Source organism: Euprymna scolopes, chromosome 34 (assembly GCF_053919585.1).
Source record: "Euprymna scolopes isolate OS-2025 chromosome 34, ASM5391958v1, whole genome shotgun sequence".
NCBI lineage: Eukaryota > Metazoa > Mollusca > Cephalopoda > Sepiida > Sepiolidae > Euprymna > Euprymna scolopes.
Genome location: NC_136515.1, coordinates 71,692,802 through 71,717,292, shown reverse-complemented (window position 1 = coordinate 71,717,292; position 24,491 = coordinate 71,692,802). Strand labels below are relative to the sequence as shown.

At 35.0% G+C, this 24,491-nt stretch overlaps 1 protein-coding gene across 2 annotated transcripts in view; it reads right to left on the bottom strand.

The window, feature by feature from the left end:
- Positions 1-24,491, bottom strand: part of LOC145259283 (glutamate receptor ionotropic, kainate 3-like) — a 510,406-nt gene that overhangs the window by 192,577 nt on the left and 293,338 nt on the right. For both annotated transcript variants that reach the window (XM_080117150.1, XM_080117149.1), the window contains exon 6: positions 6,078-6,317. In XM_080117150.1, the coding sequence (XP_079973276.1) occupies positions 6,078-6,317 (240 nt within the window). The remainder of the gene's footprint in view (positions 1-6,077; positions 6,318-24,491) is intronic.

Below are 24,491 nucleotides of genomic sequence, written 5' to 3'. Positions count from 1 at the left end.
GCAGTGTACGTTACGACAAGGAAAAAAGAAAAAGCTTAAAAGAAGAAGAACGTCTGCACATATCGATGATCTCGATCACCTATGAGACACGTGGGTGACGTCACAGCCGAGGCATGAAATCATGCGTGGATGAATAAAAGTATTTTGTTAAATCCTGAAACAGCGAGTATAAATCCTTTTCCCTTCTTTTCGTGGGTTCTTTGCGATGAAGTCTACAACGCGTTGGGTCCATATATATTAACGAATTTACAAATACATACTGTTCTATGATAATCTGATCCACCCATTTCTGGAATAATAAACTTAAGAAGAGATGATAAACAACGTTACATCGAACACGTTATTTTGTAGCGATGTCTGACAATTATAGCCTACAATCAATATATATATATTTTACCCAAAACAAGACATAGTGACACTAAGGCATGAGGGACTAGTTTGATTAAAGGCAATATATACTGTTATGTGATAGCCTGATCGTATTACATGAGAATGTCTGATGTCAACCCCAACACAATGGCTATCAGTAGCAAACTTCGTCGCACCACACAACACAAGGAGGGAAAACTCAACTCAAAAATGGATTCAAAACGTCGAGGAGGACACCAGGAATTTACCAATCCATTAAATTTTAAAATATGCCCCTGATACCTCGAGACTCAAGTCCCAAAAACCCATCTACAACTCAAAAATAAAGAATTTTGCATCTAGTTGAGACATGAAGGAAGGAATGGGGGAATAATACTCCCAAAGGAGGGGAAATCATTGAAGCATCAACTGTGTGCCTCCCAGGTTTGCCTAAAAATTGTAGGTAGCAGTGGGTAGCGGCAAATCGATCAAAACAAGACACTGAAGAATTGTGGGAAACAAACACAGATGGAGACAAATAAACTCCCCAATCTGCCGAAACTGAAAGGAAGCCCCGCTCCAGATCCTACACTCTCCAGTTACTCGACTGAAAGAAGACTATGTGACAGCCAATCTATCTGAAGACATTTTCTCAGACTGACTAAGGAAGAGCGGTATAGAGGTCTAACCCATTCGATACTACTAGTAGTTGAGCTATCCTATGCAAGGCTACAATATTTGTAAACGGTTATTTAGTGGGGCGTTATACAGATATAGATCTGTTACAGACTAAGTTTTGTATAAACAGGTTTCTAGTTACCTGTAACTGGCTGACGGATCCATGCTCAAGTAAGTGTAGCGACATATTGATGCTTATGTAAAAGAAATAAAAACATACATCTTGCCCTACTTCAATATTGAGCACTCTTGTATTTACCTCATAAAACATGTCTTAGTTGCTTTACCTCTAGAAAATATTAACCTGAACATTATATATATATGCATATATATATATATGTATATATATATATTGTCTCATTTTACACAAACAATCGAGAACATTTTATTATATATATACATATATAATGTCTCATTTAACATAAAAAATCGAGAACATTTTATATATATATATATATATATGTATATATATATATATATATATATATATATATATCCATTATATGAGACATTGATGAAATAATTGAATGAGAAAACAAAAAGGATGTTTTTATTTTGGCTCTTGGCGTTTCGCACTGATTAGTCCATTGTGTTAGCTGTAAATGATCAAAGCATTGTTGTGTAAAAAAAAATAAATATTAGCCTATCAAAATGTGAAACCATAACAATTGAGGAAAGAAGCAAATATTTAACAAATAAATGTTACCAAAGGAAAGATAACTCCTACCTACCTGCATAATAATGTTAAAATAACATTTACTGGGTGGATTTTTTTATGCGTATTTTGTGTTATTTTTTAATTTTGAGCGACTATCGAGATTCTAAACAAGACAGCTCATTGTCCGCTATCTTGCCAGCTTAACTTAATCGTTCGGCACTAATTGCATTTCAAATTTAATAAACATTTTCAAAAAGTCAAAACATGGATGACTAACCCAAGTAGGTAGAAGAGTAACGTATATTGCATTTGGTAACATTTATTTATTGTATATTTGTTTTTTTACCACATTTTTTGTTTGTTGTGAAAAGCAAAACATGCAGGAAGTTAGAATATGCGAAAAAGTAAAAAGAAAAATAGATTCTTGGATGAATGAAAAAAATCAACAGACTGCACGAATATGTGAGTAAGAAAATACAAGCATATGTTTATTCTTTTTTTTTAATTGAGTGTCTCCTGATTTGAAATGGAACACGTACATTAAATCTGTTTCAAATGTTGCTGGAAAAACGGTGGGATCCTTCTACCGCTCTATTAGATATCTAACTGCTCATGCAATTTTCTACCTATGTAAAAGCCAGGTACGTCCAAGGATTAAGTATTGTTGCCACATCTGAACAGGAGCTGCGAGAAAGATCTTATCCCGCCTTGGCAGGGCAAGCCCCGTTTATTTTCATGTAAGAATTTAAGCGTTCATGATGAAAAAATAGAACTTTGATTTTGGATCTATTAAGCCATTCTTTATCCCATTATACTAATGCATTAAAATAAACAGGGTTAAAAAACACAACACAGTTAAAAAAAAAAAAAAAAGATCTATAGATCAGACTCTAAATAGTTTTCCCCAGTCGATCAATTCCAGTATATCTATGGAAAACTGTTAATGTTAGGATAATATTTAGATAATTGTTCCCAATATTTAAAAATGTGTGTATCTTTAGTGTGGACACTTGTGTGTTGAACTTTTAATAGTTAAATAAGTGTTCGGGGTTTCAAAGTTTAGAATTTCAAATTTCTTATTTAAACATAATCTACACGGGACATCTAAATTCCTATATGTACTTGTAATAGTTTCCACTCGACAATTTGTGAACATCCACTTTTTTGAGTTACCAGTAATGGTTCGCTAGTGTCGTTTTTATTCGAGGTTTTTTTTTGTTATTGAATATCTTTTTAAAAAGACGGAGGAGTATACGTATAATAATAATGATAATAATAATAATAATAATAATAATAATAATAATAATAATAATACTTGACGTGGCTTGCCAATAAGAATTAGAAAATACGGAACTATCAGAAATTGAGTGTGGAGATTGCTAGATTGTGGAATAAGAAACCTTCCATCGTGCCAATAATCATAGGTGTGCTTGGCTCAATTCCGGATGATCTTATGTAACAGCTGAATTCCTAAGGAATCAGATACAGCAAACCCATACTGCAGAAATGAAACAGATTTAGGGGCGATAATTAAAGCTGGTTTTAAGCGAATTTTTTGCTGCGGACTTTCTTTTTGCCTCCTCAAATTGAAGTTTTTTTTTTTTTAATTGACGTGAACACTAGAATATTTCAATTAAAAGTCTAATATGAACAGGTAAAATTATAGAAGAATAAAGGCGAATCAAATGAAGTATAGGTATCTAAAACAGTTACATTAAATTTAGCTTAAATTTGCAGTTTTGGAAAAAATTACAAATGCGGACTTTCTTTTTACCGCTTTTTTTTTTTACAAGGTGGTCACAACTAATCAAGGCCCGGGAGCCACTTAGGGATAAGGGTTATTGCGTGTACAGTACGTTAATGTTGAGATTCGATAAAGTGTCTTACTTAAGGGAGTGGTTCATCAGGAATTTGTTTATGTTGGACTTAAAGACGTCCAAGTTATAGTCAAGTGGGAAACAGGCAAACGGAACAGAGTTCCACAGGTGTGCACTTCTAAGAAAGAAGCTTTGTTCATGGAATATACGTTTGGGTTTAGGCACAGATAAAGAGTGGGGAAAATCTTTGACAGCGGTTTCAGCTAGACGGATGTTTTTCGTGAAAGATCGGCGAGGGGGACCAGGGATTGGAGCTCAGACGAGCACCTGCCATGGAAGTAACGATAAAACAAAGACAGGCTCGCAACTTCTCTCTTATGGGAGAGAGGTTGCAGAGAAGAGAAAAGGGCATCCCCCATTAAGCCACAAAGCCTATTTTGTACTCTGTCTAGGCAGGATAAAGTATTTTAGCAGCTCCTGCCCAGATGTGGCAGCAGTACTCGCACCTTGGACGTACTTGGCTTTTATATAAATAGAGATTTGCATCAGCAGTGAGATATCTTCTGGAGCGTTAGAAGGATTCTAACATTTTTCCAGCGACCTTGGCAACAGACTTGATGTACGTGTTCTCTTACAGATCAGGAGTAAACGTCAAGTCAAGAAGCTTATCAAAACATGGAGCTTCCCCTAGTCGAGAGCCATCCATTTCAATTGATGTCAGAAGGGGATCAGAGCGTTGATGATGTAAAGATAGGAGCTGGGTTTTAGATGCATTAAAAGTAACCAGCCACCTCTTCCCCCACTGTACCACGCGCTCAAGATCCGAGGAGAGAGAATCAGAGAGAACTTTGTCATTTACGGCCTTTGAAGTGTTTCCATAGATGTCAACGAATGTTTAAATATGTTTTTGGACATCATTGGTGTCAGGAAGAGAGTTGGGTCCAAGCTAGACCCCTGGGGGACTCCAGCATTAATACTGAGCGCCTCTGATTTCTACGCATCAACTACTACTCTTATGAGCCTATCAGAGAAAAACGATTTAATGATCGAGAAAACATTTCCAGTTATACCCTAGATTAATATCTTGTGAAGAAGGCCCTTATGCCATACTTTATCGAAGGCTTTTGATATGTCAAGAGCAATTGCCCTAGAAAGAAAGCCTTTGTCGAGAAATTCACCAATTCTATGAGATATAACTGTAAGCACGTCTGCTGTATATCTAGCAGAACGGAAACCATATTGCATTTTACTAAGAAGGTTATTTCTGCTTATATGGTTGCCTACTTCTCTATTTAATATGGATTCCAACAACTTACTCATGACACACAGGAGACTTATTGATCTGTACTGAGAGGGAGACGACTTATCACCTGAATTCTTAAATACAGGGCATACTGATGAGGCTTTCCAGGGTGTAGGGAAGAACTTCTCTTTAAGGCGACGCTTAAACAGTTTTGTAAGTATGGGGGGAAAGTTCTGGTTGAAGGTTTTCAACACTATAATTGGAATGCCGTCAGAGCCAGTTGTTTTACTGGAATCAAGGTTCTTGATTAGCTTAGCGACCTCATTCTCAGATATGTGTATGTTGAATAGCCTGTGAATATCTTCCATTGCTGGTGGTAATAAGAAAATAATAAATATTAATTTAAGCTTCCTGTAAAACTAAAATCTCTATATCAGCTCCTCACAAGTGTGTTTTTACGTTTGAGAAAATATATAACAATGTTTACTGTAATCAGAATGAAATAACTATTTCATAATAAAATATTTAGAGATTTATTAAGAAAAAAATCAGAATCGGCAATTGTGCCGGAATTGAGAATTAAGCAGGGAATCGGTAATTATATCATAATCGGGAAAAATATCAGAATCGTCTCATCACTAATATATATATATATATATATATATATATATATATATATATATATATATATATAGTAATTTATAAAATATATATGGCGATTAAGCTACACTGAATATTCTGCGTTTCATCCAACTATAGGATTCGTCAGGCTTATGCGCATAAGCCTGACGAATCCTATAGTTGGATGAAACGCAGAATATTCAGTGTAGCTTAATCGCCATATATATTTTATAAATTACTAACTAGCTCTACCTACGTATTGAGCACTTTTGAAGTAAATACTTAAAGTTTACGCATAAATCTATACTTTCGTATAGTAAATTTATGTGAATAAATGAAATAGTTATATATATATATGTATATATATATATATATATACATATATATATATGGCTACTTCCTTTGATCACATAAATTAATATAGGAAAATATAATTTTTTTACGTAAATTTTCAGTATTTACTTCAACAGTGATCAATATATAGGTAGAGCAAGGTAGTAAGTTATAAAATATATATGGCAATTAAGCTACACAGAATATTCCGCGTTTAATTCTGCAAAGAGTTATGGCTACTGCGCGTTTTTATATACGCACATGCTATTGAATTGGATGATTAGTATTATTAACTACTTGTTCTTATATATATATATATATATATATATATATATATATATATATATATATATAGTCACAAAAATAATCTTTGACTTACGGTATCTTTGACCAGCGACAAGGCTTTTGATGAGTCTGTGTCCAATGTGGATGTGCGATTATCCTCCACTTCTAATAGATGCATTGATAGCAGGAAGGCGTCGTGTAAAATAGCGTTGGCCAACGTCACTTCGTTGGCGGACAAATTGCAAGAAGCGGAATTCGGGTCGACCATAAGTTGCAGGAGAGTTAAATTGGGATGCGCCGCTATAAGATCATCCAAGTCTACTTGCTCCAAACCCTAAAAAAAAAAACAAGAAGAAAATAAAATACACTAAAAATAAAAATTGATATAAATATTATTTTAAAAATAATGAAATTAAAAAAATAATGATAATTTTTTAAAATAATGACAATGAATAATAATAATAATAATAATAATAATAATAATAATAATAATAATAATAATAATAATAATAATAATTATAAAATTTAACATTCTTTTTTTAATCCAATAAAAATTACTGCGCCATGACAAGAATATTACGAACATCTCTCAGAACACTTGGTACAACTCGACACTGGTAATCTGATAATTTCCGAAAAAAAAGGACATATATGTATATATATATATATATATATATATATATATATATATATATATATATATATATATATATCAGTGGTGAAAAAAACAGACTAGAGTGCTCAATGTGTAGCCAGAGCAGTATATAGGAAATTTATTACTGTGAGTCCAGAATGAGTTTACATATTTTTTTCAGCTAGGGGAAATTCTCAAAAAGAAGAGGAAATATCCGACTAGCTTCGTCAGAATTCATCTATGAATTCTGACGAAGCTAGTCGGATATTTCCTCTTTAAATTGAATCAAAAAATTACCTTGGATTTATTTTATGTAATGTACATTCTGTTTTACTTTAAAAAAATCATTGAAAATTTTATATTTATATTATTAATTGCTAAATGATATTGTTTTTAAATTGCAACAAAATGTACATTGCATAAAATAAATCCAAGGTAATTTTTTGATTCAATTTAAATTAAATTTTTATACATTACTTTGTAAAATTTATAAAAGTACACTTCGAAGGTAAATAAATTTCAAATTGAATCTTGTGCCTTTATTTTTAAAGCCTATAGTAAAAACATTTTGTTTTAAAATGTTCATGCCTGTGATGAAATGCAATCTAACTTGTATCTTATCTTTTTAAGATTATATTTTAAAACTCTCCTTCTCTCTATTTCAGTTTGTATTTCTCTCACACCATAACTCATTTTTGCACCCCCCTCTTTGTATTATTACAGGTCTGAATATTCTCTCTGTTTCAGTTTGTATTTGTCCTCACACCACAACTCATTTTTTGCAACCCCCTCTTTGTAATACAGGGTCTGAATAATGAGAAAATCTGAATTTTTTTAACAAAAACTTGTGTGTGTGTGTGTGTGTGTGTGTGTGTGTGTGTGTGTGTGTGTGTGCGTGTGTGTGTGTGTGTGTGGTATAAGCTTTCGATCTTAGCATAAAAGTATTAGGAATTTCTGGCAGATATTATCTTAGGAATAATAGATTTAAAAAACCGGAGTAGAAAAAAATACATCTTCTCATACAATTTTTTTTTTTATTTCGTATCCCCATCCCCCGAAAAACAATTTAAAATGATATAATATCTTTCGAAAACAAAACAAAACAAAATCTTTAAAAAGAAACAAAATAACCCCATTCTTTATTACACATTATCGTACACAATAAATAAATAAATAATCATGGATGACACTTACAGTAGATTCGTTTTTTTTATTATATTTCCATTTTAATTTTTACAGAAACTACTATTTCAGCCCGGCGTTGGCCGGGTGTTTGGAGATGTATGTTGAGCAAAAAAAAAAATTAAGAAAGCGGTCAATTTTTTAAACTTTGACCCCTATTATGACCCCTTAAAATTTATTGTGTTGGGCTAAAATCAAGTGATTAAGGAACCTATATCTAAAATTTCAAGTGTTTAGACCCAAAATTGTCGGAGGAGTTTGGTTGAGTTCCCAAAGGTCAAATCGTTGAACTTTGACCCCTTAACAGCCAAATTTCTAACCGAAAACCGATCACAAAGATTTCCCAAATCTCAGTACCCTGTTGTATATCAAATTTCGAGTCTGTAGACTTACAATTGACAGAGTTATTGCGTAGGGAAACATACATACACAGACACACAGACAGACATGTTCACTTATATAGATATATAGATTACTATCCGATTAATATTTTCTGTCGTAATGTTTTCTTTTCTTTTTGCTAGTGTTGTAAAATTTGATCAACGTTCGACATTTACCGACGGTTTACATAACCTACCGAAATAAACCGACACAACATCCACGATGTTTTCTGGACAAGTACTGGTATATATGTAAACCCTTGCTATGTATTGATGTGAATGGTAATGCATGTCTAATAGAAATACACATTTTTCACTAAAAAAAAAAAATGCGCTGTCATTTCGTTCTTGACAAATATGTCTGTTTGAATAAAATAAAATTCCCGAAATTAATCATGTTTGCGTATTCTTAAAAGTATTCCTTTTAGAAACAAGCTCGGTTTTTAATGTAGGGGAAAATCCAGTATCCTGAATAAGGCCATTCTGAATAGGAACAAAAATAAAAATTGTCTCAGTCATGTAGGATTTTTCCTCCACTCAACGAGAACAGAAAAGGTGAAGTTTAGTATCAGAACAGATGCTACACTGTAATCTTAGCCCGTAAACGTATTCCTGTTTATTTTGCCTCCCCATAAGGGCAGAGTTAGACACCAAGGTTGTTTTTAATGTGGAGAAACGAAAAAAAAATATTGTCTCAGTCGTGAAGGATTTTTTATCGACTAGCCGAAAACAAAAAATTTAATTGTAGTATCCGAACAGATACTACACTGGGATGTTGGCCCTTAAACGTTTTTTTGTTGTTGTTGTTTTTTTGTTTGCAAGCCTCTCCATACGGGCAGAGTTAGACGGTTTTTAATGTGGGGGAACCAGCTCCCCAAAAAGGGGCACTCTTGCTAGTAATAAAAATAAAAAAATGTATCAGTGATGAAAGATTTCTCCTCCATTAATCGAGACCATAAAAGGGAGAAAAAAGTTAAGTGCGGCATCATCAGAACAGATACTACACTGTGATATTGACTTGTAAGCGTGTGCAATTTTTATAGTGCCATCATCTGCGGATTTTGCAAAGGCACGGATTTCTTTTTTTTAATTACAAACGTTGTTCTTCTATTTCTTTGTATTATAATTTATTTTAGAGTTTAAGTTGCTTTTATTATTTTAATTAGGTGTGTAGCAGCAATGGCGATAAAAAGAATTAGGCAATACATTTTAAATACGTTCAACAGAAGAAAAGCACAAACGCTAATACAATTGTTTAATTAAAACGAAGATAAATGAAATTAGCGTTCGTGCGAAAGTCTGGTCAAATCGATAAAACGTACATCCTTAGGCAAGGATTGCAACTTTTAAATGCTGTTGTAATTATCGGTTATACGGTTAGCTTTAATTCGAAAAGAAGCTTCAACTCGTTTTTATCTTTGCGTATCCTTTGATTTTTATAGACAAACCTTCTAGACACGAGTTAATCTCTATAAAATTCTGTTTAAATCTTGCTTAGTAATCACGATCAAGTATCTGCCAACAGACATGTGCTGAATATAATTAACTCGAACCCGACACAGGACTAGACTTTCTTTTTTTTTTAACTCCTTTTCAACCAAAACAAGGCATATTACCATTTGTAACATGTCTAACAGGGTACTGTGGGGAGTTGATCAGCGAGATGTCTGTTCACATTACAATTAAATTTCTCTCCTGATCATGTCAACACTTTCTGACTTCCTTTGCTGTCTGCTCGAACCTGTCTGCCCGACTCCCAACTGCCGACTCTCTCTAATCTGCTAATCCTCTCCTATTATTGAGAATTCCCTTTTTGCACTGACATCAGATGTGTGCTTCTAAACGTGACCACTCACGTGGCTTAGCACACGTTTTTCAAACACACATCTGCAAAAAAAAAAAAAGAATACTCATTAACCTATTTTCAACCTAACCTATTTTTTCAATATATTTTAACTTTTATTTTTCATTCTTTCTTAGCTGAGCTTTTTAATTTAGCTTTCATAAAAGAATGAACAATTAAATTCTTTTTACAATACAGTACAGTCAGCGAAACAGGAAACCGGAAGTGAATTCTAAAGTGCAGCAGCACGACAGAAGAAACAATTAGAGTAGAAGGTTTTCCGGCATCGAGGGGCCTCAAAAGTGAAGGGGTATGATTTTACTGCTTGTCAGGTTAGTCTGGAGAATGTACGTCAAGGAAGTATTAGTGTTATGTGTTCATCAATAAACATTCCACTAAAATACTTAAAAAACAGTCGCATAAGATGCAACATCATGGCGATGGAACATATGTCGGAGCTTTGCAAGTTGTGCTAGTTATACTGACTAGTGGAACCTGTGGAAATTCCACAGGGGACTCCTTTATGTGTAATGTATCGTAAATGGAGACGCTCTAATATTATTATAGCTCTTTTGTTAAAACTGCAAAAACTTGAGTTCCATAAGCTATAATCGAAACCGAAACCAAAACTTAATAAGAATTCTTGGTAAAATTATTTAGATGACTTATGTGCCATCAGCTATAATCGAAACCAAAACTTATGAAGAATTCTTGGTCAATTTTTTTATTACATGAAATAGAAATCCATCTATATATATATATATATATATATATATATATATATATATATATATATATATATATTATTTTTTTTACTATAATAATCAAATACCTACAGACACTAGTGTTTCATCCTTTCGGGATTCTTCAGTGCAGGGTGTCACGATTACTACCAGTCGAACGATTCGAACCCCGCGACACGAGACATCTCTGGCTCGATTAGCGGAGGCCGTATCCATTCGGCTACCATTAACCGTGTGAAATAGCGTTGAATTTTAAACATTTTAATTTAAATGTTCATTACGTCAGACAGACAGTGATCAAATCGTTATACGATGATCTACGCATAAGAGCTAAATTGACCGACTTTTAATTCAACTGAAAGTGCTCAACGATAAGAAACGAATTTCTTAAAGGGGCTGTCATAAGCGAAAATGTGTGTATGTATGTATGTTCGCTTTTTGTGTATGTCTTCAAAAGGCTATTTTTCCGACGGGTTCTCAAGGCCGTCGCTTATTTTTAAAACTTTTTATATGCTGTTTAAATGATAATATCTCCGACTTAACAACGGGGTTCGCCTGTTTATTATATTTGCCCGACTTTGAAACGTTAAATATTCGACATTTTGGGATCGCCGCATGTTTGCTTTCGTTTTTCGGTATAAAAAAAGCGAAACTCGATTCGAACCTGGCACACGGCAAGTGGGTTGTTCTTGGCGTTCGGGCCAAGATCAAAGTGTAATATCTGTTCCGGCAGATACTACAAGCAAAGATTATATGTGAGGGCAACCCCACATATAAGACCTTGGTCAATGTAGGGGAAACCCTTCATACCAATTGTCACTATCCAGCTCCCCTACTCCCCGGGGAGCTGGTCCCCATTTTCCCTTCACTCCTCACATTTAAAAATCGGCCTTGTGCTTAATCTGCTCGGTGGGAGAGCAAATAAATACCCTGGCCCACGGCCAATGGTCTCCAGAAAGCGATGTAACGTTTGGTCAATGTCGGCTTACTATCGTCATATCAGTCGGTTGCTTTCATTGTAAGACGAGCCACTCCCCCTAATAAATAAATGGGGGAGCTGTTTTCCCCAAAACTTAGGTAAAAACAAACAAACCGGGTTATTGACCTCATTAAAAACTGTCCCGCAGAAAATGTTCACTGCTGAATAACTATTGCTTACGTCGTCGTAACTTTCGCACAAAATGTTAACTGTACGACTTCCATTTGACGTCATTTACTGCGGGTAGCTGTCAATTCTCTTCTTAATTAAATAAATTCAAACTTCTTTCATTAACGCATTCTTGCTGGCCGAGCGGTTAACCTGTCGTGTTTTTTCACATTTTATTTTCCAACTTCGCCTCAGAGCTTCGGGTTCGATTCTACCTACTTACCAAAACTTTTTAACCCCCCCCCGTGTTTCTTTTTGGTTTAAGAGCACACACCTCGAAACACCCTGGCAACGCCGAGTACACCCCCCCGCTAGTCTATAATAATCTATAATATAAATCTCACATGTATGTATCTATGTATCTATGTATGTATGTCTCGCAAAAACTTTCGATAAAGGGGACGGATTTTCACGAGTTTCGTATAATGTTCAAGCCGACCATTTGGATGACAAATATAGAAAAATTCACTAAAAATAATTATTCATCCACTCTCAACTAAGCACTCTTCTACATGGAGGGGTCGCTTTTTTCGCCGATTTTTTTTTTCGAAAGTTATCGCCTCTTTTCGATTGTATAGCGTTAATTTAAACCTAGGTCACTTCCGTTTTGCGATGGGCGCAACAGCTAACACGTCATGTTTTTTTTCACTTTCTTTTTCTGCTTCGCGGTACGTGTTTCCTGCCTGCTACCACGTTATTTTTTTTGCGCTCACAATTTTTCTTTTATACATTTATTTATGTGTGTATCTTTGCTCAACACACACCTCCACTTTCTTTTCCGCTTTCGCGTCACGGGTTCAAGCCTGCCTGCCTACTACAACTTTTTTTTTCTTTTGCTGAACACCCACCTAAAAACACCCGGGCAACGTCGGGCACCCAGGCTAGTAACAATTAAACGAGAGATTCTCTCTCCTCTAATCTTATAGCACAGTGGGGGAGAGGTGGCTGGTTACTTTTAATGCATCTAAAACCAAGCTCCTATCTTTACATAATCAACGCTCTGATCCCCATCTGGCATCAATTGAAATGGATGGCTCTCGTCTTGGGGAGACTCTATGTTTTGACAAGCTTCTGGGATTGACCTTAACTCTTGATCACCAATTTTTCACGATAAATACTCGTCCAGCTAAAACCACTGTCAAAAATTGCCCCGACTCTTTATCTGTGCCAAAATCAAAACGTAGATTCCAGGAACAAAGTTTCTTTCTTAGAAGTGCACGTCTGTGGAACTCTCTTCCGTTTGCCTGTTTCCCACCTAATTACAACTTAGATGTCTTCAAGTCCAACATAAACAAATTCCTGACAAACCGCCCCCTTAAGTAAGACACTTTATCAAATATCCAATACTAACGATTACTGCGATACTGTATCCTTATCCCTGAGTGGCGTCCGGGCCTTGATAAGTTGTGACTGTCATTAAAAAAAAAGTCACTCAGATGTAAGCGTGAGGCACAAAATAAATAACACATACGTTATCGTATTAATATATAGATTCTCGGAATGTGCACCTCCGGATAGGACTTTGGTTGCGATGTACGTTGTAGTGACAGTCTTTTATTCTAGGGGATAATCTGAGAACTATATTGATATCCATTATCATAGAGAGTACCTTACAAATAAAAATGTAGGTATTATTGTTCCGTCAGTGTAAAACTTGCCGTTTAATACATTTCAAATACTTTTTTTAGTCTTTTATTTCAGATTTTATAAAATTTCAGCGACCATTGCATTCGGCCCTGTCGTTGGGGCATTAGAATATACCGACTGCCTCCCTGCAGAGGGTAAAATTCCCTCAATAAAACTTATTTAAACTATATCCAGTGGTGAGGCCCCAGCTTACGGGCTTTGGGGAGTGTGGAGCCACCCTTTAATTACCATTGCTCCCAGGTCCACTCTGACCCGGAGTGGTGGTACCTGTTAGGGTTCCAACTATGAAACCGACTTGAAAACAACAAATATATTCTATTAAAAAAATTTTCTTCAAAATCTTTGGATTCGGCATTAAATAACCCGAAAAGGGTTGATATGTCGTAAAAAAAAACAACCAACCAACCATTGGATTTATTTATGATGAAACTATAGATATAAGTCATTAATATACAGATTAATTTCTGTTGTAGTCGGCGTTGCTCGGGGTCATATAAAAGTTAATATAGGTTAAATTATGTGTAATATCTTTATATTAAAATTTCTATTTCTCCCTCTCCTCTCTCTTTCTCCCTCTCTCCAGCCGTTTCTTCCTCTTTCTCTCTTTTCATCTCCTTCTCTTACGGTATATATCCGTAACCATCTCAGTATTGTTTGCCGAACTCATTCCTCCGTCTTGTTTTATAATTTTTAAACAAAATGTAACTGAGATACTGATACTACACTTTTTTCTTTTTAAACGTAATATTGTATTCTCATGTTTATTGCTTATTGGGCAACGCCAAACAGAACAAAACAATGACATACTTGAAGATAAGTAATTCCGTTTTCTCCACCCGTTTTCACAATAATATGAAGAAAAATTATGCTAATAATCTGAATAGTCCAAAGAGATAACATATATCGTAATTCACATTTATTGATAGCGTACGTCGGTCAGTTGAACCACACATTCTCTATCTCGACTCACCGAATATAAGACAGTAATATTAATAAAGACAATTCACAGTATTTTACGACCGAGCATCGCCTGCCACTATTGATTCCATATACCCATTCTTAAAAATATATACAAAACGAAGTGATTTTCAGATCGTAAACTGCTTCAGTCAGTTCCGGGAATATCTCCACATACCAGACTACCTCCAAAAAATATATATGAAATAAAGTGATTTGCACATCGAAAACTGCTTCAGCCATTTCTGGGAATAACTCAAAAAAAACTGACCTCCAAAAATATACATGAATTAAGGTAATTTTCAGATCGTATACTGCTTCAGCCATTTCCGAGACTGACTCCATTTACATCACCTCTTGAAAATATATAAAGAATAAGGTGATTTTCACATCGTAAACTGATTCAACCATTTCAGAGACTGGCTCAAATAGCCCCCTTCCTGAAAAATATTTATAGAAAAATAAGTGATTTCCAAATCGTATACTGCTTCGGCCTTTCCAGAACTTACTTAGATAGCCCCCTTCTAAAATAATACATGAGATAAAATTAAATTTAGATCGTAAACTGCTTCAACCATTTCCGGGATTGACTGACTCTATACTTTACCCTTTTCTAAATGTATATGTATCAAATAAAGTACTTTTTTTTTAGATTGTAAACTGCTTTAGCATTTTCAGGGACTGCCCCTATATAGATCAAAACTCCTAAAAATATATATGAAATAAAGTGATTTTCATGTCATAAACTGCCAGTTCGGGGACTGACTCATAAAGACCTCCTTCCTAACAAAATACATGAAATAAAGATATTTTCAGGTCGTAAACTGCTTCAGCCATTTGCAGGACTGATTCCACATACCCTCCCAGGGATTCTTATAGGTATTATCACTTTGAGTTACAGTTATGCTGAGAGTGATAGCAATCAGAGGTGACTATTTACTCTCGGTCAAAACTCACATCATAAATATTTGCTTATATTTGCCTCCTACTCATACCTACTTTACTACTCACTTTCTGCTCCCTATTCATCAGGTTATAAATGGAATAGAATATTAGGCATTGGATATTATCCGCAGGTGTTAATGCTATTTATGTACAGGGTTCTATCAAGACAATTTGGCTTGTGGGTAGCCCCCCCCCCACTAACACACAATTAAATTCTAACCAAATATTTAAAATAACTGTATTCGAAGCACAAATATGATCACTCAACATGGCAAATGCATGCAGGCTTATACGAGCACTGCTGCATCTCATCCAAATGTTGTTATCGCAATATAGCAGCATCAAGCTTGATATTCTACCAGACTAGATGAATTCTTGTTTTTGAATCAATGAAAGTCAAGTGACAACAAGACTTATATACAATAGCAAAGTTAACTGATCAATTCAGTAGAGGAAAAATAAATATTCTTTTACAAGGAATGGTTATTTTATCCAAGTAATACATCAAATAAGAACACGAATGAATAATCTACCAGATTAGAGTTTATGTTTTTTTTTTTTAAATCTACTAGCAGTTCAACCCGGCTTTGCTCGGGCTATATGTACTGTTCATAACTTTACGTGCATATCTATATATATATTAAAAACTGTGAATATCTACGGTAATGCCTTTCTATATAATAGTCCTCCTTATCTACCATCGAGAAAAGTTGGTAGAGACCGCGGGCGTCAATTTTTTTTTAAACTTTGGCCCCAATTTTGACCATTTAATATTCATTAAATTAAAATGTTTGACCCATGTCCAAGTAACATAAATCTAAAATTAAGACCTATAATTAGCGGAGGAGTTTGGTAGAGTCTGCAAAGGTCAACGCTGTAAACTTGGAGCTTTTGCCAGCCAAATTTTCGCCCAAAACCTGATTAAAAAACTTGCAGCATATCTGAATACCCTTTATGTAAAATTTCAAATGTTTAGACCAAAAATTGGTGTAATAGTTTGCTAGAAACCGTAAAGGTAAAATCTTTTTAAATTTGACACCAATTTTAACCCCTTAAAATTTATTGTTTTGGGTTCAAATTAAGTTATTAAGTTAGATCCATGTCCAAGTAGCCTATATATAAAATTTCAAGTGCTTAGACCAAACATTGGCGGGGGAGTTTGGTAGAGTTCTCAATAGTTAATCATTGAGCTTTAACCCCTTGGCAGCCAAATTTCTGGCCGAAAACCGATTAAAAAGATTTTCCTAAATCTCAATACCCCTTACGTCAAATTTCGAGTCCGTCGACGGAAAATCGACAGAGTTATTTGGTAGAGAAATGTACATACAGAGACAGACACACACAGAAACATCTTTGCTTTTATAGATATATAGATTAAGACCAAGAGACCACAAGAAAGATATACTATAACATAGTGAACTCGTCAATTCGGGAAAAAAATAAATATTTTTTTTACGATGAACAGTGTACCTCATCTAAATAATGTCACCTTAACTTAAAGCACTATGGTAGATACTCTACTAGACTAGATAAATTCTTGTTTTTTTTTAGGGGGGGGGTAATCAATTAAGCTTAAGAGATTACAGGAATGATAAACTAAAAACTGGTCAACTGGTAAATTCAGGAGAGGAAATGAATGCTTCGAAACCTTGAATATCTATGTATTTTATATACAGACAAGGTGTTAGCCACTAGAAGGGAGCCCTTGATTTCTTGTAGTAAAAATCGTTACACAGAAATGCTAACTAATTATTTACAAAATTAATATCAACTTGGCTCACCACCCACATAAACCCTTTCACGCTTATACATGCCCCCCACCACCCTGGTTTCTTGCATTTTTTTTTTATTTCATACACTTGTTATAGTACCGATTTTTTTTTCACTCACGTTCACCTCTACCAAGGCATATCCTTACTTGGACGTAAGAGTCTACTGTTTGGGACAATACCTAGAAAATATTAACCAGATGATGGCTTACGTTACATTTAAACTTCTGCATATCAGTATAGTCAGAGTAGCAGGAAGGGAATTCCAAAGTTTAGCTGTTCGAGGAAAGAAACTATAAGAGTAAAAAACTTTCCGGCATTTAGGGACATTAACAGTGAAGGCGTGTGATTTTCTTGCTAAACGTGTTTGTCGGGGATATGTACGTCAAGGGGGGCACAAGTGGAATGAGGTCATCAGAGCACATTTCATTAAAATAATTGTAAACATTCACAGAAATGCAAAACTGCGGCGATGGGACAGGGGTTGGAGCTTAGTTGACAAAGTGGGACCTATTAGATTATATATACCGAATTTATTTCATTCATTTTCCAAACATCGAGTATTTTAGGTAAATTCAGTCTACGCATTAATTTACATAGATTAGATTTGAGAAATAAAAAAAATAATAATATGAAAGACGTATTTACAGCAAAACTAACGAAGCCAGCGGGGGTCGCTCACTGTGAAGAAGCTCATAAATGATTCATGATCATTATTTTTATATTGCTGCCGAAATAAATGTTTATTTGGGGAAAAATCTTATTAAATATGTATACCTTTCCAAAAATCTAAGTGAAAATTTAGCAGGTGATTAATAATATTTATCAAAACGTTTCTCACATAGACTAGAAAATGAAATTTGGCACCACTTTAAACGAATACAGAAATAATTATTTTAAAAAATATGCTATTTTCTTTCAATGTTGTATGAAGTTCATATCATTTGGATTCTTTAGATTACAGTTTCGGTCGATTAACGTTTCGGTCGATTAAACCTCCAACCTTTCTCACGTGTATCTGTTGAACTTGGGAATTATTCTGCCGAGTTCGAGAATCTGCACAGAATTCAGGTTCAAGAAAACATACCCGAGTTACACAAGATACACCTGAAGATGCTCAGATGTTTCACCTGAAGAGGGTTAGAGATTACTGCAACCAAATGTTTAGAAAATCACACTCAAGGTGAGAACAGTAGTTTGATGAATCCAAATAATACAAAGATAAATATTGTATGCATACAATTTATAGATATCTTGTATCTGCGTTTTAATACGTTTCCTCAATTTGAGTATCTTTATAATAGCGAGTGTTTAACAAATTCATGGTCTACATAATTGTTGACGCCCTTCCATGGGATTAATGGACGATCTCATAACGTCACTTCCTCTAGTGACGTCACTTCCGGTAGCGAGTACCGGTGCCCGGAGAGATTAGCACGCGGCCACAGAGGTCATGTGCAAGTACCCAATTGTTGAGGAATGGTATTGTTCAACTCGCTTATGTATATATATATATATGTATATATATGTATATATGTATGTATATATATATGTATATATATATATATATATATATATATATATATATATAATACATGTGTTTTCCTAAAAGTCCTGTGTTCCTTCCTTCTTATTACGATTTAATCCGATAACAATAATGATCTGCAAACTAAACCTTATTTTATAATGTACTAGCGAGGGGTACCCGGCGTTGCCCGGGTGTTGGGGGGGGGGTAAAAAAGTAAGTATGAGGATCGAACCCGGACCCTTGAGGCAAAGTTGTAAATTAAAGTGTGAAAAAAAAACGTGGGATGTTAACCATTGCCCACCGCGAGATGCTAACGGAAAGACGTTTGAATTTATTTAATTAGTTGGATTCAGCAGGTGCTCGTTTTAATGAGTTAATGAGGTTAAGTTGCGGGATGGTATTCATTTACTGCTGAACGCTTTTTTCCCCACCCCCAAGATGTTATAGAAAAAAAAATAACCCACATGCGGCGAGCGACAAATATTGAATATTTATCTTCCCGAAATCGAGCAAATTAAATAGACAGGCGGGCTTCGTTGTTAACTGTGAGATATTACGATTTATATGTGATATAAAACGTTTTAAAAAGTTGTGAACCGACCGACCGCTTCTCTGAAAGAAGCCTTTTGTAGACATACAGAAAAAGCAAACACACATACATACATACATTTTCGCTTTTATATTTATAGATGACACAACTATTGGTGATTTATTGCTATGTTGTTATGTATTTTGCTGTAATAGATAGATAAGATAAATGATGGTGTGTTATTGTAATATATTTTCTGATTTAAAACGGGCTATGTTTTTGTAAAATCTTGATTTGAAATCAGTGCTACGAATGATTATTATAATTATTATTACATCTATAAGGTGCTTTAAGTAAGTTTCCAGACTTTTTTAGTATGGCCACTTTTAAGGTTCCTGAAATTCTTTTTGTGTGACATGTCAATTACTCTGGTCACAATCTCTTTCAACTCCTCAATTATCTCATAACGACAGCCTCTAAGGTTTACCTTAAGCTTGGGGAATAACCAAAACTCATAGGGAGCAAGATCCGGAATATAGGAAAGTTGTGCAACTGTCTTTATGTTTATCTTGGTCAAATAATCTGTGATATGGATTGAGTTGTGAACTGGTGCATTCGCGCAAATCTTCCGCGTCTTTACTTCCTCGCGAATAATTGTGTGTACAGTTCCCACACTGACATCAAACTGTGCACTTATTGTCTCTGTAGACACATGACACTCCTTATCCATGAATTTATTTTTGGGCCAATCAACTCCGGTGTTCGAATTTCCTTACTCCTCCCACACCTCTCAGCATCCCTCACAAAACTCCCTGCCTTTCCTGAATCTTTTATGCCACTCAGAAACTAGATTCATGCAAGATGGTCCCAAAGCCGTCTAAAAGAATTTCATACTTTTCTGTGGTATTTTTCGATTTTTAAACAGAATTTTATTCCATATCATGCTTCTAAAGTGTCCACATTGCATTTCTGAAATTTACCAGCTGTGGCAATCAAGCGTTGTTATGGTGTATTCTAATTTCTGCTGTATATGTTCATATGAAACTGGAACCATAAAAATTGGTCAGTCATGGCATAAGATGTATAGCAATAACATGCTTAATTTTCAAGAGTCTACGGCAATTTGAAATGCCTGGGAAACATGTTTTGAAACTTATTGAAAGCACTTCGTATTTTTGCTTCTTTAAAACGATGTCTGTATTTGTAAAATCTGAAGTTTAAATTAGTGCTACTATTTGTTACTATTGCTTATTAGATTTTTTATTGTTTTTTGTTTTTTGTTGTTTTTTGTGTGTTTGTTGGGTTTTTTTTTTTGTTGTTAAAATAATGGTGTTAAAAATCGTAGCTATTTAGACGATTTAGATCGTTGAAATCCATAAGCTGGCCTATCAGTTTTATTGTGAAAACGAATTAATTACGACATATATGTCTACATTGAATTATCTTTTACGACAGCCATAAATAAGTTTATAGCATATGTTGATTCAGACAAAGAAATACAATGTAGACCATGGATTTACTTGCGGCAGCCTCGTGACCTTCGTTTTCCATTTTTTTTTCTTGAATGAAATCACTAAATAACCCAACCAATCTCTCTGACAATGTAAGGAAACTGCTGTTTTCTGAGTTCGTTGTTTTTTTTTTCTGAATGGGTTGCATGTTTACATTAGTAATACTACCGTAATATTTACCATCATTCGACAGTCAATAAAAATCGTCAACTCTTATTTGCGAATGATTAGGGGAAACTAATACGGCATAATCACGTTGACACACCGGTTCCCGTCAGATCACCGAAATTAAGCAATGTTGAGCCTGAGTATTACTAAAATGGGTGACCAATTTTGTGAATTCCAGGCGCTATATTTAGGAGGATGTCGGCATCTGTCTGTAAGAGTTGCAAAAACCGAACGTCGTCATCTCCCCTAGTGGAAATGTACATGCGACTGGGGGCCGCTTGGTAATTTCATACTTCCATGAAACTTCCTCCTTTGGAGGAAACCAGTTAACCCCGAATAGGGTTAATGCCGTCAGACACTAATAAGTGACAACTTATTAATGAACGAAACGGTAAAGTATTTAACAGTTGAATTAGTCCAACTAAAATAAACATAAAAAAGGACTCCTGATAAACACCGGATATATATTCAGCTACTAAATGCTAGAAGACATTAGCCATTTTACTTCCTTTCAACCTCGAGACGCCCTCGTTACATTCACACCAGAATCTTCTAAAAGTTCCGGTAAGTTCCCCCGTCAACTTCCGTTTACCTTATAATAGCATCAAAACATTGCGTTTAAAAAAAACGGTCCCAACGGTGTCTTAGACTGCAAATAAACTTTTCTATATTCCCATTGTATGACCTGCGTCTTCGATAAGACGGAAAGTCTTTAGATAACGCGCCTTACAGACATCCCCCGTGAAATGCCTCCTGTCGCCTCTGCTTGAAGGAAAAGACATTACGCACTGTTTATAGTTGCTTTTATAAGAAGACATCCCATATGCACATAGGTCAAGGAATATTAATATGTTTGAATTATCCAATTTGGAAGTCTCGAAGAAGCCGACATTTATTTTTATGGCAATGTATTTGCGGCAACTTACACATATGGAATAATGTTTGTAGTGACTGATTTTCAGAGTTTAAATAAAATGATTACTATTTCTGTAAAACAATTTAATGCAATCCTGCGTGATAAATTGTAAAAGGAGTACTTTATACTAGGTTTAATACGTTTCCGAATTATTTTTAGATAAGGATTGATCATCTATATATTAAGATGATAGCGTGTGTGTTCTTTTGGGTGCCACGCTTACATCCGGGTCGTTTGGTTGTTATGTTCTTCCATTTCTCGCCATAAATAATTTTACCCAGAATTTCTCATAAGTTTTGGTTTCGGCTTCGACTATAGCTGATTGCTCTTAAATCATCTATATTTTTAATAAATAATTTTATCAATAATTCTTTATAAGTTTTGGTTTCGGTTTCGATTATAACAGATGGAACTCAAGTTATATATATATATATATATATATATATATATATATATATATATATATATATATATATATATATATATATCATAAGTTTTTATTTCGATTCAAGCTAATGCACCCAAGTCATATGGATAGATAGATTTTTTTTTTTAAATCGCAACTTTATAATATATAAAAATCGATAAAACATTAACTTTATAATAATATATACGAAATCTGCAAAAATTAAAATATGTTTACGCGTACTTTACGACCGGGCTTTACCGGGCGTTCCTGCTAGCTTAAATAAATACTTTTGCAGTTTTAACAAAAAAGCAACACTAATACCTGGACCTCTCCATTTACACTGAACATCTACAGAATGCCAACATCAATATATTACGTATGAATGAGGCCCTCGTGGAATTTCCACAAGTCCCGCTGGTTAGTATTATTTGAATTAATCGCAGTACTATTCTAACAGAAGGAGTAGTATCGTATGCGTTAAACCTCTATACAGTTATTTTTTAGCCAGTCTGAGAAATTGTCTTCAGATAGATGGACTATTGCATTGTCTCCTTCAATCGGGTGACTGGACAGTGTAGAATCAGATGGTCCGGATGAGGCTTCCTTGCATTTTTGCCAGATTGAAAAATCTATTTGTCTCCCCTTGTGTTTGTTTTCTGCAGTCCTGCAGTGTCTCTTTCTGATCCGGTTCGTTTGTAGCAAACCCTGGGAGGCGCACAGTTGTGTCCTCCTTTGGGAGTATCGTTTTTCCATTCCTCCTTCCATATCTCAACTGGGTTGAACTTTTTTTCTTTTTTTTTTTTGAGTTGTAGAAGGGCTTTCAAGACTTGAGTCTGAAGGTATCTAGGGCATCTTTTAAAATTTTATGGATTTGTAAATCCCTGGTGTTCTCCTCAACGTTTTGAATCCATTTTTGAGTTGCCTCTTCCCTACTTCACTTTTTTGTCTTTGGTCAGTGAATGACAGATACTTCCTGACTGAGAGACATTTTACTTTTGTTTCTACCCAAAGTGCCCCTTTTTGGGGAGCTAGATTTTCCCTACATTAAATACGGATCTTGTGTCTTACTCTGCTCTCGTGGGGAGGCAAGTAAATAGAAACATTGCAACAGTTAATTTCACGGGAGTAGCTTCGATGAATAGCTTAAATTAATGGTTTGGGCCATTTGACTGGCTGTTGCATAGCGGGGACATATATCGGGGACGTACAGATAACGGCGTACACAAAACGGGGACCGATAACATTTATAATGTGTACATGACGAAGGCTGCGATGACAATTCTTTTAACACATAGGGAATGCAAGTTCATTAGTGAAAGAGGGAATCCATTTACCATTATTGAGTAAGGGGCTCATACTAAGTTCTTTTACAAATACGATAGACAAAATCGCATTACCTTTAAAGTTGAAAGATGACAACGAAGACAAACGTTTACAAATAACATGATGATGTTTATTCTCCCAGCTGGATGATTGATGATCAGGAATTCAATTCCCTTTCTGGTCGCTTCAAAAACGGTTTCAGCTAACTCAACTGCTGTGATTCCCAGCTGTGTCTCTCCACCCCTCAAATCAACTCCTGAACTCAACTCTGACTCAACTGACTCGTAATATATTGTGACGTCAGAAACGTGCTTAGAGATGTGAGAGTCCTCGCGTGGATTCTATGTATGACACAGGTCTCCGCCCGCATGTGAAATTCCTAAATTTATTTCCATTGTCCTAAATCTGACCTCTAGTTGTATCATTACAATGGACAATTGCTATACATTGTTAGGATTGCAGTATGTATTCACTTTTAACTTTTGATTACTGGGTTCAATTCTAGACTTTTCCTTTTCTTGATAATATTTTCTAACTTATTTATTTTTTTATCTAATTACTGGGATCTGTTACCTTCTGTATATAAAACATGGCTATTTAGTAATAGAATAAAGCGTAGTAAACGCTCGTCTATCTATAATATAAATCTCACCTTTCTGTTTAAATGTATGTATGTATGTATGTGTGTATGTATGTATGGTGAATGAACTCTTTTTCTGGGTCAACGGCCAACTAGCACCGTGTATATTTGTGTGTGTGTGTGTATATGTGTATTGGGGTGGAGAGGGCTCCCGTAAGCCGTGGTGAAGGCAACCTTTCTAGGAGAAGCAAATATCTGATTTAAAAAACCATAAAGCGGAAGACCAGTACCCGCATT